Source organism: Loxodonta africana, chromosome 18 (assembly GCF_030014295.1).
Source record: "Loxodonta africana isolate mLoxAfr1 chromosome 18, mLoxAfr1.hap2, whole genome shotgun sequence".
Taxonomy (NCBI): Eukaryota; Metazoa; Chordata; class Mammalia; order Proboscidea; family Elephantidae; genus Loxodonta; species Loxodonta africana.
Window position 1 is genome coordinate 72,440,706 of NC_087359.1, and position 12,143 is coordinate 72,452,848.

Sequence of the window (12,143 nt, forward strand, 5' to 3'; positions counted from 1 at the left end):
AGCTGAGAGAGTGACATTGATCTTCATCTGTGATTCAATGCAAGGAGACTTACTTACTGGGTTTGGTGTTTTTTATTCTATGATGTTGTTCATTGCCATTGAGAGAGCTCCGACTCATGGTGACCTCACGTGCAACAGAAGAAAACACTGAGTAGTCCCGCCACCATCCTCATGATCGTGAGCGTGTTTGAGTCCATTGTTGCCTTCAACTTATGGGTCTCATCTTCCAGCACTATATTAGTTAATATTCTGTTGTGATCCACAGGGTTTTCACTGGCTAATTTTTGTAAGTAGATTACCAGGTCTTTCTTCCTGATCTGTCTTAGTCTGGACGCTCCACTGAAACCTGTCCATCTTGGGTGACCCTTCTGGTATTGGAGATACTGGTGGCAGAATTTCCAGCATCATAGTTAACACACAAGCCACCAGAGTCTCACAAAATAACAGATGGATGGTGGTTTATTCTGTTTATCTGTGGGGTATGTAATCCCTCAGGGAAACTTGAGAGCAGTAGACTAGTGGAAGGACAGAAACGAACAGTCGCACAGTGTTCTCAGTTGTGCCTAATTATCCTTTTAAGCACTGGAAAGAGCATCATGATTGGCCATTTTTCTCCGTTGTTATTCATTGTTTCTTCCCCACCCATGCAGTGAAATGGTTAACAGCAAGGCTGTACAAGAGCGACTTGTAAACAGCAGCAGTAAATAGTAACTGAGTGTAACTACTGTGTGGATCGTAGTGGAGACAGATCCTTATGATTCGGAGAGGTCCAGACATAGTCCCTGCCATGGCAGGAGACCACAGATAACCGTGGAGCGAGAAAGGACAATGTACTACCAGGCAGGGACCGCAGGAGTGGGAGGAAAGGTATTAGGAGAATGGAGAGATGCTGGGCCAGCCTGGGCTGGTCAGGCCTAACATGATGGTGTGACCAAAGTGGCCCCCACTTCCCAGGCAGCTGGTTCATGTTGCCGTCCAGTTCTTTCTGTAGCTGCTGAGCCTAGTCTTTTCCACCCCTTGTGGACCAGAAGTTGGGAACTCCGGGTTTTGCCTTTAGCCAATGATGGGACCTTGGGAAGGCCAGAGCCTGTGTGGAAGGAGAGTGTATTAACCAGGAGCGGTGGGCTGTATGGAGCCTTCATAAAACCATCAAGGCTGTCAGGATCTATCCGTTGCAGTCCAGGGCAAGAGCCTGTGCAGATGTCAGTGTGGTAGGTGTGGATCTCAGACTTCAACCTCTAGGGTATAAGGAATGTAGCTTAGTTTTCTGTAACCCAAATGGCTCTTTCACGTCCAAAGCTCTCTTCACTACTTCCTTGTCCATGTAATTACCAGCCTGTCATTCTGCAACATGGGCAGGATAGTACCTGCCTTGTGGGGATGCTTATGATTAAACCTAACGTGTGCCAGTTGCATCTCACAGTGGAGACTCTCAACATTTTGTAGCTTCCATGTACCATGTTTTACATAATTGCTGTCATATCATGGATATATTTTTGTTTTCAATGTTTCCCCCACTTAACATGTCATAAATAAATTTAAAATATTTTTACTGAACTCAAATAAGGTACCACCTACCTAAATAAGTTGACTGAATTTCTTGACTTATCGGGTATCAGTATGACCCAGTATGCTCACCCATTTATGTGTGTATGTGTGTGAGTTTATGTATATATGCATATACTTATACAGGGAATTCTTAATTTACGATGGGGTTCCATTCCAGTGGCTCTATTCTAAGTCTATTCTGATGTAAGTTGCATACCTTGTTTTTTTTTTTCATTATTATTGCCTTTTATTATCAGTGTCTTTATAAATCATAACATTGAACCTCTGCGAGTGAACGTCTGAGAAAGATAACATCAGCAAACTCTGCTGCAATGCTGTATGTAGTACATACTGCTAACCATAAGATGTACGCCAAAACAAAACAAAACAAAGCAAAGCAAAACACGTTAGTAAGTGCAGTTCATCACAGCTCGAATACATCGTAAGTCGGAGACTACCTGTAAACATACACATGTATACATACTAAACAGAAGCTTCAAGAGTAGTCACTCTTACTACATTTGATGCTCCCTGGTCTGTTCTATTCGAGAATAACATAGACTTTTCCACTTTTAAAAATACTTTAAAATATTTTCTTCTAAGCGCACTGTAATCTACTTTATTACACACTTAATCAGAGCCGTGCATTTGGAAGTTTCTCAGAAGAAATGGGGGAGAGTGTTGACATTATTTTTTCTAAATTAAAAAAAATTTTATTGTGCTTTAGGTGAAAATTTACAGCTCAAGTTAGTTTCTTATTGAAAAATTTATAGATATTTTTTTTTTCGTGTGACATTGGTTGTAAACCCCACAATGGGACGGCACTCTCCCCCTTTCCACCCCAGGTCCCTGTGTCCATTCATCTAGTTCCTGTCCCTTCCTGCCTTCTCATCTTGCTTTTGGGCAGGAGCTGCCCATTTGGTCTTGTACATTTGATTGAACTAAGAAGCGTGCTCCTCACGTGTGCTGTTGTTTATTTTATAGGCCTAACTAATCTTTGTCTGAAGGTGGACTTCTGGAGTGGCTTCAGTTCTGAGTTAGCAGACTGTCCGGGGGCTGTAGTCTTGGGGGTTCCTCCAGTCTCTGTCAGACCAGTAAGTCTGGTCTTTTTTTGTGAATTTGAATTTTGTTCTACATTTTTCTCCCGCTCTATCCAGGACTCTCTATTGTGGTCCCTGTCTTAGAGCAGTTGGCGGTGGTAGTTGGGCACCATTTAGTTCTTCTGAGCTCAGGCTGGTAGAGGCTGTGGTTCGTGTGGTCCTTTAGGCCTTTGGGCTAATATATTCCTCGTTTCTTTGGTTTTCTTCATTCTCCTTTGCTCCAGATGGATGGAACCAATAGAAGTATCTAAGATGGCAGCTCGCAAGCTTTTACGATCCCAGATGCAATTCACCAAAGTAGGATGTAGGACGTTTTCTTCATGAACTCTGCTATGCCAGTTGACCTAGATGTTCCCCCAGGCTATGATCCCCAGCCCTCAGCCCCAGCAACTCGATCCCTCAAGTTATTTAGATGTGTCTAAGGAAGTTCTGTGGCTTTGCCTTCATCAGGTTGTGCTGACTTCCCCTATATTGTATGTTGTCTTTCCCTTCACCAAAGTTGACGCTTGTCTACTATCTAGTTAGTGATTTTATCTTCCCCTCGCCCCACCATGGTAACTTTCAAAGAATGTTTTTTTTTCTGTGTGTAAACCTTTCCTTGAGTTCTTACAATAGTGGTCTCATATAAAATTTGCCCTTTTGTGAATGACTTATTTCACTCAGCATAATGCCCTCCAGATTCATCCATGTTGTGAGATGTTCTTTGGATCCCTCATTGTTCTTTATCAGTGCGTAGTATTCTGTTGTGTGCATGTACCATAATTTGTTTACCCATTCGTCTATTGATGGGCACTTAGGTTGTTTCCATCTTCTTGCTATCGTGAATAATGCTGCAGTGAACGTGGGTGTGCATATGTCTATTCATGTGACAGCTCTTATTTCTCTAAGGTATATTCCTAGGAGTGAGATTGCTGGATCATATGGTATTTCTATTTCTAGCTTTTTAAAGAGGCGCCATATTGTTTTCCATAGTGGTTATACCATTTTACATTCCCACCAGCAGTGCTTAAGAGTTCTACTCTCCCCACAACCTTTCCAACATCTGTTATTTTCTGTTTTTTGGATTAGTGCCAATAATGTAGGGGTGAGATGGTATCTCATTGTAGTTTTGATTTGTGTTTCTCTAATGGCTAGTGATTATGAGCATTTTCTCATGTGTCTGTTAGCCACCTGAATGTCTTCTTTGGTGAAGCGTCTGTTCATATCCTTTGCCCATTTTTTAATTGGATTATCTGTCTTTTTGTTGTTGAGGTGTTGAAGTATTTTATAGACCTTAGAGATTAGACCCTTATCAGATACGTCACAGCCAAAATTTTTTTTTTTACTCTGAAGGTTCTCTTTTGATAAAGTCTTTCGTCAGATGGATCCTGGCTGAAAGCAGAGAATACGAGAAGGATGTTTACTTGTGTTTTATTGACTATGCAAAGGCATTCGACTGTGGGGATCATAACAAATTATGGATAACATTGAGAAGAATGGGGATTCCAGAACAGTTAATTGTGCTCATGAGGAACCTTTACATAGATCAAGAGGCAGTTGTTCGGACAGAACAAGGGGATACTGATTGGTTTAAAGTCAGAAAAGGTGTGCGTCAGGGTTGTATTCTTTCACCATACCTATTCAGTCTGTATGCTGAGCAAATAATCTTAGAAGCTGGACGATGTGAAGAAGAACGGAGCATCAGGATTGGAGGAAGACTCATTAACAACCTGCGTTATGCAGATGACACAACCTTGCTTGCTGAAAGTGAAGAGGACTTGAAGCACTTACTAATGAAGATCAAAGACCACAGCCTTCAGTATAGATTGCACCTCAACATAAAGAAAACAAAAATCCTCACAACTGGGCCAGTGAGCAACATCATGATAAACAGAGAAAAGATTGAAGTTGTCAAGGATTTTGTTTTAGTTGGATCCACAATCAACAGCCATGGAAGCAGCAGTCAAGAAATCAAAAGACGCCTTGCATTGGGTAAATCTGCTGCAAAGGACCTCTTCAGAGTGTTGAAGAGCAAAGATGTCACCCTGAAGACTAAGGTGCGCCTGACCCAAGCCATGGTATTTACAATTGCATCATATGCATGTGAAAGCTGGACAATGAATAAGGAAGACCAAAGAAGAGTTGAAGCCTTTGAATTGTGGTGTTGGCGAAGAATATTGACTATACATGGACTGCCAAAAGAACGAACAAATCTGTCTTAGAAGAAATACAGCCAGAATGCTCCTTCGAGGCAAGGATGGCGAGACTGCGTCTTACGTACTTTGGACATGTTGTCAGGAGGGATCAGTCCCTGGAGAAGGACATCATGCTTGGCAGAGTACAGGGTCAGTGCAAAAGAGGAAGACCCTCAACGAGGTGGATTGATACAGTGGCTGCAACAATGAGCTCGAGCATAACAACGATTGTAAGGATGGCTCAGGACTGGGCAGTGTTTCATTGTGTTGTGCATAGGGTTACTATGAGTCGGAACCGTCTTGATGGCATCTAAAAACAACAACAACAAGTTTTTAATATTTAGGAGTTTCCAGGTATCTAGTTTCTCTTCTGGCATTTGTGTATTGTTAGTTATGATTTACAGTGTATTTATGCCATTTATTAGGGCCCCTAGTTTTGTCCCTATCTTTTTTACCATGATCTTTATCCTTTTAGGTTTTATATTTAGGTCTTTGATCCATTTTGAGTTAGTTTTTGTGTATGATGTGAGGTATGGATCTTGTTTTATTTTTTTACAGAAGGACATCCAGTTATGCCAGCACCATTTGTTAAAGAGACTGTCTTTTCCCATATAACATACTTTGGCCCTTTGTCAAATATATTAGCTGCTCACCGATGGATGGATTCACATCTGGCTTCTCAATTCGGTTTCATTGGTTTGTGTTGTCTGTTGTTGTAACAGTACCAGCCTACTGTGGCAGTATGATAGATTCTAAAATCAGGTGGTGTGAGGCCTCTCACTTTGTTCTTGTTGTTTAATAATGCTTTACTTATCTGAGGCCTCTTCCCTTTCCATATAAAGCTGTTGATTTGTTTCTCTATCTCATTAAAGAATGCTGTTGGAATTTGAATAGGGATTACATTGTAGATCGCTTTGGGTAGAGTTGACGTTTCACAAAGTTGAGTCTTCCTGTCCATTGGGTTTTTGGATCCATTAGCATGGTGTGTTTTTCTATTTATGTAGGTCTCTTTTGGTTTCTTGCAGTAGTGTTTTGTAGTTTTCTTTGTGTAGGTCTTTTACATCCCTGGTTAGATTTATTCCTAAGTATTTTATCTTCTTGGGGGCTGTTGTAAGTGGTATTGATTTGATGATTTCCTTTTCGAAGTCCTCTTTGTTGGCATAGAGGAATCCAGCTGATTTTTTATGTTAATCTTGTATATCCTGCTACTTTGTTGAAGTCTTCTATTAGTTCCTATAACTTTCTTGCGGATTCTTTAGGGTTTTCTGTGTACAAGATCATATCATCTATTAATAGTGATAGCTTTACTTCTTCCTTGCCAATTTGGTGCCCTTTATACCTTTTTCTTGCCTTATAAAAAAAAAAAATTTTTTTTTTTTTATTGCTCTAGCTAGGACTTCCATCACAATGCTGAATAAGAGTGGTGATAAAGGGCATCCTTGTTTGGTTCTCATTCTCAAGGGGAATGTTGTGTCTCTGTTGAGAATGACCATGTTCGCTGTTGCTTTTATATAAATACCCTTTATTTCTCATCTATTTCTGTTTTGCTGAGAGTTTTTATCAGGAATGGGTGTTGGTCTTTGTCAAATGCCTTTTCTGCATCAATTATGATCATGCGATTCTTTTATTTATGTGGTGGAATATGTTGATTGATTTTCTAATGTTGAACCATCCTTGCATACCTGGTGTGAATTCTGCTTGGTCACAATGTATCATTTTTTTGATATGGCATTAAATTCTATTGGCTAGAATTTTGTTGGGAACTTTTGCATCTGTATTCCTGAGGAATATTGGTCTGTAGTTTTATTTATTTATTTAGTGGTATCTTTCTAGCTTTGGTATCAGGGTTATGCTGACTTCATAGAATGAATTCAGGAGTATTCCTTCCTTTTCTATGCCCTGAAATAGTTTGAGTAGTATTGGTGTGAGCTCTTCTCCGAAAGTTTGGTAGAATTCTCCAGTGAAGCTCTCTGGCCAGGTTTTTTTTTTGTTGTTGTTGTTTGCAGTTTTTTAAAGTACCTCTTCAATCTCTTCTTTTGTTATGGGCCTGTTTAGTTTTTCTACCTCAGTTTATGTTATTTTAGGTATGTATTGTGTTTCTAGAAAGTTATCTATTTCCTCTAGGTTTTCAAATTTATTGAAGTACAATTTTATATAGTATTCTGTTATAATACTTTTTATTTCACTTGGATCTGTCGTGATATCACCTGTCTCATTTCTTAGGTTATTTGCTTCTTCTGTTTTTTTTTTCTTAAGTTTGGCCAACGGTTTGTTTGTTTTGTTGATCTTTTCAAAGAACCAACTTTTGGTCTTAATTCTATTGTTTTTTTGTTCTCTATTTCATTCATTTCTGCTCTATTTATTATTTCCTTTCTTCTGGTGCCTTTGGGCTTCTTTTGCCGCTCTCTTTCTATCTGTTGACGGCACTGGGTTTTTTTTTTCTATTTGTTTGAGATGTAGGATTAAAGTTTTTATTTTGGCCCTTTTTTGATGTTTGCGTTTATTGCTATAAATTGACCTCTAAGCACTGCTTTTGCTGTGTCCCAAAGATTTTGGTAAGATGTATTTTTCATTCTCATTTGATTCTATAATTTTTTTATTCCATCCTTGAGTTCTTCAAGGATGAAGTGATTGAAATAAGCGATTGACTATTACCCAGTAGTTTTTAAGCAAGAGGTTTTTCAGTTTCCATGTATATGATCTTTTTTTTCCTTGCTATTTCTGTTACTGATTTATACTTTTATGGCATTGTGATCAGAAAAGATGTTTTGTATTCTTTCCATGTTCTGGATTTTGTTGAGGCTTGCTTTGTGGCCTAAAAAACATTCTTGAGAATGTTCTATGTGCGTTGGAAAAGAATGAATACTTTGCTGATCTTAGGTGGAGGGTTCTGTATATTTCTATGAGATCAAGTTGGTTGACTGTGGCATTTAAATTTTGTGTATCTTTATTGAGTTTCTTTCTAGACGTTCTGTCATTTACTGAAAGTGGTGTGTTGAAGTCTCCTACTATTATTGTGGAACTGTTTTCTCTTAACAAACTCTGTTAGAGTTTCTTTTATGTATTTTGGAGCCCTGTAATTGTGTGTGTATATATCTATTATGGTTATGTCCTCCAGGTGTATTGACCTTTTACTCATTATATAGTGTCTTTCCTTATCCTTTATGGTGGATTTTGCTGTAGAGTCTATTTTATTGGAGATCAATATTGGCACTCTTGCTCTTTTTTTATATGGTTTTCTTGATATATATATTTTTTCCATCCTTTGAGTTTTAGTTTATGTCTTTGTGTCTCTTTTAGACGGCATATATATGGATCGTGTTTTTTTAATCCATTCTGGAACTCTCTGTCTCTTTACTGGTGCCTTTAAGCTATTTGCATTGAGTGTAATTATCAATAGGTATGAGTTTACTGCTGTCATTTTATTGTGTGTGTGTGTGTGTGTGTGTATATATATAAAATTTATTTTTCATTTTTGTGGTGTTGACGATTTCTTTGTTTCACTTAATTTTCTATGCTGAGTTCTTTTTGTTTATGGATTTTCTTTTCATTATCGATTTTGTGTTTCTGATTCTCTGTTTTTCTTCTTTTTTATTTTGATGGGTAGGTTTTTTGCTTGTTTTGTTTTGTTTTTTTTTGCTTCCTTTGTGGTTACCTTGAAATTTAACTTTATTTTCCTAAGTTTAAACCAGTCTTTTATTTTTTGATATCATCTTGACTTCTCCTTATGGAAGTTCTATGACTACACCATTACTCCCTCTTTTTTGTATTTTGACATTGTTGTCATTTACATATTGACATCTCTGGCTCCCTATTTTCAGTCTTTTAGCTTTGCTTTATTTTTGAGAATTGCCTATGTAGGTTGGTATCTGGTTGATCTGTCCTGTGTCCTAGTCTTAGATTGTTTTCTGATGTTGTTGGTTCTCTAACCAGAGGACTCCTTTTAATATTTCCTGTAATTTTTGTCTGGTTTTTACATATTCCCTTAATTTCTGTTAATCTGGAAATGTCCTAATTTTGCAGTTGTATTTGAGAGACAATTTTTGCAGGGTATATAATTCTTGGCTGGCAGGTTTTTTTCCTTCAGGGCTTTATGTATGTCATCTCATTGCCTTCTTGCCTGCATAGTTTCTGCTGAGTAGTCAGAGTTTAATCATATTTGTTCTCCTTCGTAGGTGACTTTTCATTTTTTTCTAGCTGCTCTCAGGATTCTTTCTGTATCTTTGGTTTTGGCAAGTTTGATTATGATATGTCTTGGTGGCTTTCTTTTGGAGTCTATCCTGTATGGGGTTCGTTGAGCTTCTTGGATGGGTATCTTCTTGTCTTTCATGATATTAGGGAAGTTTTGTGCCAGCAAATGTTTAACAATTCTCTTTTTGTTTCCCATTATCACCCTGTTCTGGAACTCTGATCACACGTAAGTTTTTCCTCTTGATAGTGTCCCACACGATTCTTAGGCTTTCTTCATTTTTCTTCATCCTTTTTTCTGAGGTTTTTGCAAACAAATTGTTGTCAAGGGATTTGTCTTCAGTCTCACTAATTCTGTCTTCCATTGTCTCAATTTTGCTCCTATATCCTACTATTGAATTGTCTAATTCTGAAATTTTATTGTTAATCTTGGATTTCTAGTTGCTGTTTTTATATGGTTTCTTGTAACCATACTAGAAACCATACAACTGTCATTTTGTTCTTGTATTGTTTTCATCAATTCTTATATTGCTTTGTCTGTGTTTTCCTTGGTTTTGTCTGCGTTTTTCCTGATCTTTTTCTTGACCTCTTAGACAGCTCAGTGTATTAGTCTTTTGAAATCTTTATCAGGTAGTTCCATTGCCTTATCATCCTCTGGAAGGTGTTCTGGTTCTTTATTTTGTTTGCTTGCTGGAGCCATCTTGTCCTGCTTCTTTATATGATTTGATATTGACTGTTGTCTTTGAAGCATCAAGAAGCTATTGTATTTATTTATTTTATGTTTGTTTATTGCATCCTGAATTTTTGTTTTGTTTTGATATATCCAGTAGGCTGTGCGTGTGTGCTACTCTAGTTGCTATTCTGGCCAAGTTGAAGCTCCTGTCTCTGTGTGGGTGGGGCAGGTAGTAGGTGTGTGAGCATGGGACTGTTCACTGTTCTTGCAGGGCTGCTGAGGATGTAGGTGGCATTTTTGGTGAGATAATGTATCTGTCCTGCTGGTCACCTGGCATGGCTACAGGGGGTATTCTCCCTGGTCATTGGGTTGGGTGTTGTGTGTGTGCTCTGCTGCTTGTTGGATGGTCGAGGCAAAGATGCCCAGGTCATCAGTTACCAGGCGTGCTGTGTGGGGACTGTCAGTTACAGTCTTGGTTGGGCAGGTCTACGTCCGGGTGTTCTGAGAAGGTACAAGTCTCTGGCTGTAGTCGGGGGTGATGTGAGAGGAGAGGCAGGGGACTGTCAACTGCCCACAGGTGCCTGGTTGGAGGGCATGCCCTTGTCTGCTAGAGCATGTCATGGTTGGGTGTGGGGGGGGGGGGGGGTTGTGCAGCCTGTCCTTGAATGCTCAGTGTCATTGGCTGGAGGGATTGAGGGGCACCACTGGTCCTCATGCCCCCATTATGGGAGCTGGGTGACATGGGTGGTACTGCCAGCCCTTGGGCTCCCAGTGTGGTTGGTTGAGCTCCCTTCTTGGGGGCAGGATGGTGGTGAATGCCACAGGTCTACAACTCCTGCTTGACTGCTACAAGTGAAGTAGGCTTCAGCTTGGAACTTTGCCCACCATGTCACAAAATGGTCATGCTGTGCCAGCTTGACCAGCAAGGTACTGGTGTGGCTGATTGCAGGGGCTGGAGGGTGCTGTAAGTCTGTGGACCCCCTGTGCCAGTGGGTGGGTGGGTGGAGGGGTGATCACCTTGGTCCAGGCAGAGAGTTACTGGCTTCAGGGTTGGCCGATGTTGAATGCAACAGATCTGCATCTCCTGCTTGGCTGCTGATAGCCGGCTTTGGCTGGGAACCCTGCCTGCCTTATCCTAATGAGGACATGCTGTGCTGACTCAGCCAGCAAGGTGCTGGTGCAGCTGATTGCAGGGGGTGGAGGGTGCTGCAAGTCCATGCACCATCTACACCAGCGGCTGGGCAAAGGGACGGGCACGTCCAGGTCGGGGCCGCGAGTTCCTGGCTTAGGGGGCTTGGCAGTGTTGAATGCCACCAGACTGGTGTCAGAGTGAGGAGGGCGATGGGTGAGGGGAAGGAAGTGCCCTTCAGCTCGTGCAGCTCTGGCGGGGGTGCTGCGGTGTGCATGATGTGTTGGGTGCTTGCACTTAATTTTCGCAGGTCTGGTATCACTCCTATTTGACTTTGGAGGTATGTGCAGAGTCACTTCTGCTTAACTGTACCAGGTGGGGTGGGTTTTGGCTTGGGATGCTACTTGTCTCAATATGTCTGTGTTGTGCAGATTTGGCTAGCAGGACGCCAGTGATCCATAATTCTCCATTTCTACTGTTTTGGAATTGTTTCTCCTACCTGTCATTCAATCTGATTCTTCAGCTTTGTGTTCAATGCTTAGGGTTCCTAGATTGTCATATATATCTGATTCACTTGTTTCTTTGGGTCTTTGTTGTAAAAGGGACAACACGAAGCATCTGACTATCCTGCCATCTTCGCCCACCTCCTTCACATTATTTCTGGCTAAAATAACTTGGCGCTTCCTTTTATTGGAGACTTTTGACTGAGCAAGAGCTACAAAATAAGGATTCAATTTAAAATAACAATATACTTTATCAGTGTATTAGTAAGAATGTGAGAGTACAACTTACTGGTCATTTCTAATTCTACAAAATTCATTTATGGCTACAAATGGACTAATTTTTTTCACTCCATTACAAGCAGGTCCAATTTTCATCTCTGCCAGTGGGAAATGCCTTCCTGGCTTTTGGGGCTCCAATAATTGAGACTTGGGGTTTGGGCCTTTGCAGCCTACTGCCGGAACTCCCTGGATGGTCGGTGGTACAGTTATGACGACAGCACAGTGGAACCGCTTCGAGAGGATGAGGTCAATACCCGAGGGGCTTACATTCTATTTTATCAGAAACGAGACAGCATCCCTTCCTGGTCGGCCAGCAGCTCCATGAGAGGTAGGTGCTGCTTCCTGTTCCAGGAGATGGGGAGTTGGGAAGTCACGTTAGGAATTGGGAGGATGCTCAATAAGATGTGAAGAGGAGAGGCAGGGAAGGATCAGAAAGAAGCAACCTGGTTGTTGCTGTACAAGTGTCCTGTTTGTAAGGATATGGAGTAGACATATTGAAATCCAAAAAGGGGAAAAGAATAATTGTTCATGTCTGGGGCAGGTGACACT

At 40.6% G+C, this 12,143-nt stretch overlaps 1 protein-coding gene across 1 annotated transcript in view; it reads left to right on the top strand.

Annotated features, from left to right (window-relative positions):
• Window positions 1–12,143, top strand: part of USP43 (ubiquitin specific peptidase 43) — an 84,302-nt gene that overhangs the window by 51,400 nt on the left and 20,759 nt on the right. The window contains exon 12 of the mRNA XM_064270362.1: window positions 11,764–11,922. Within this exon, the coding sequence (XP_064126432.1) occupies window positions 11,764–11,922 (159 nt within the window). The remainder of the gene's footprint in view (window positions 1–11,763; window positions 11,923–12,143) is intronic.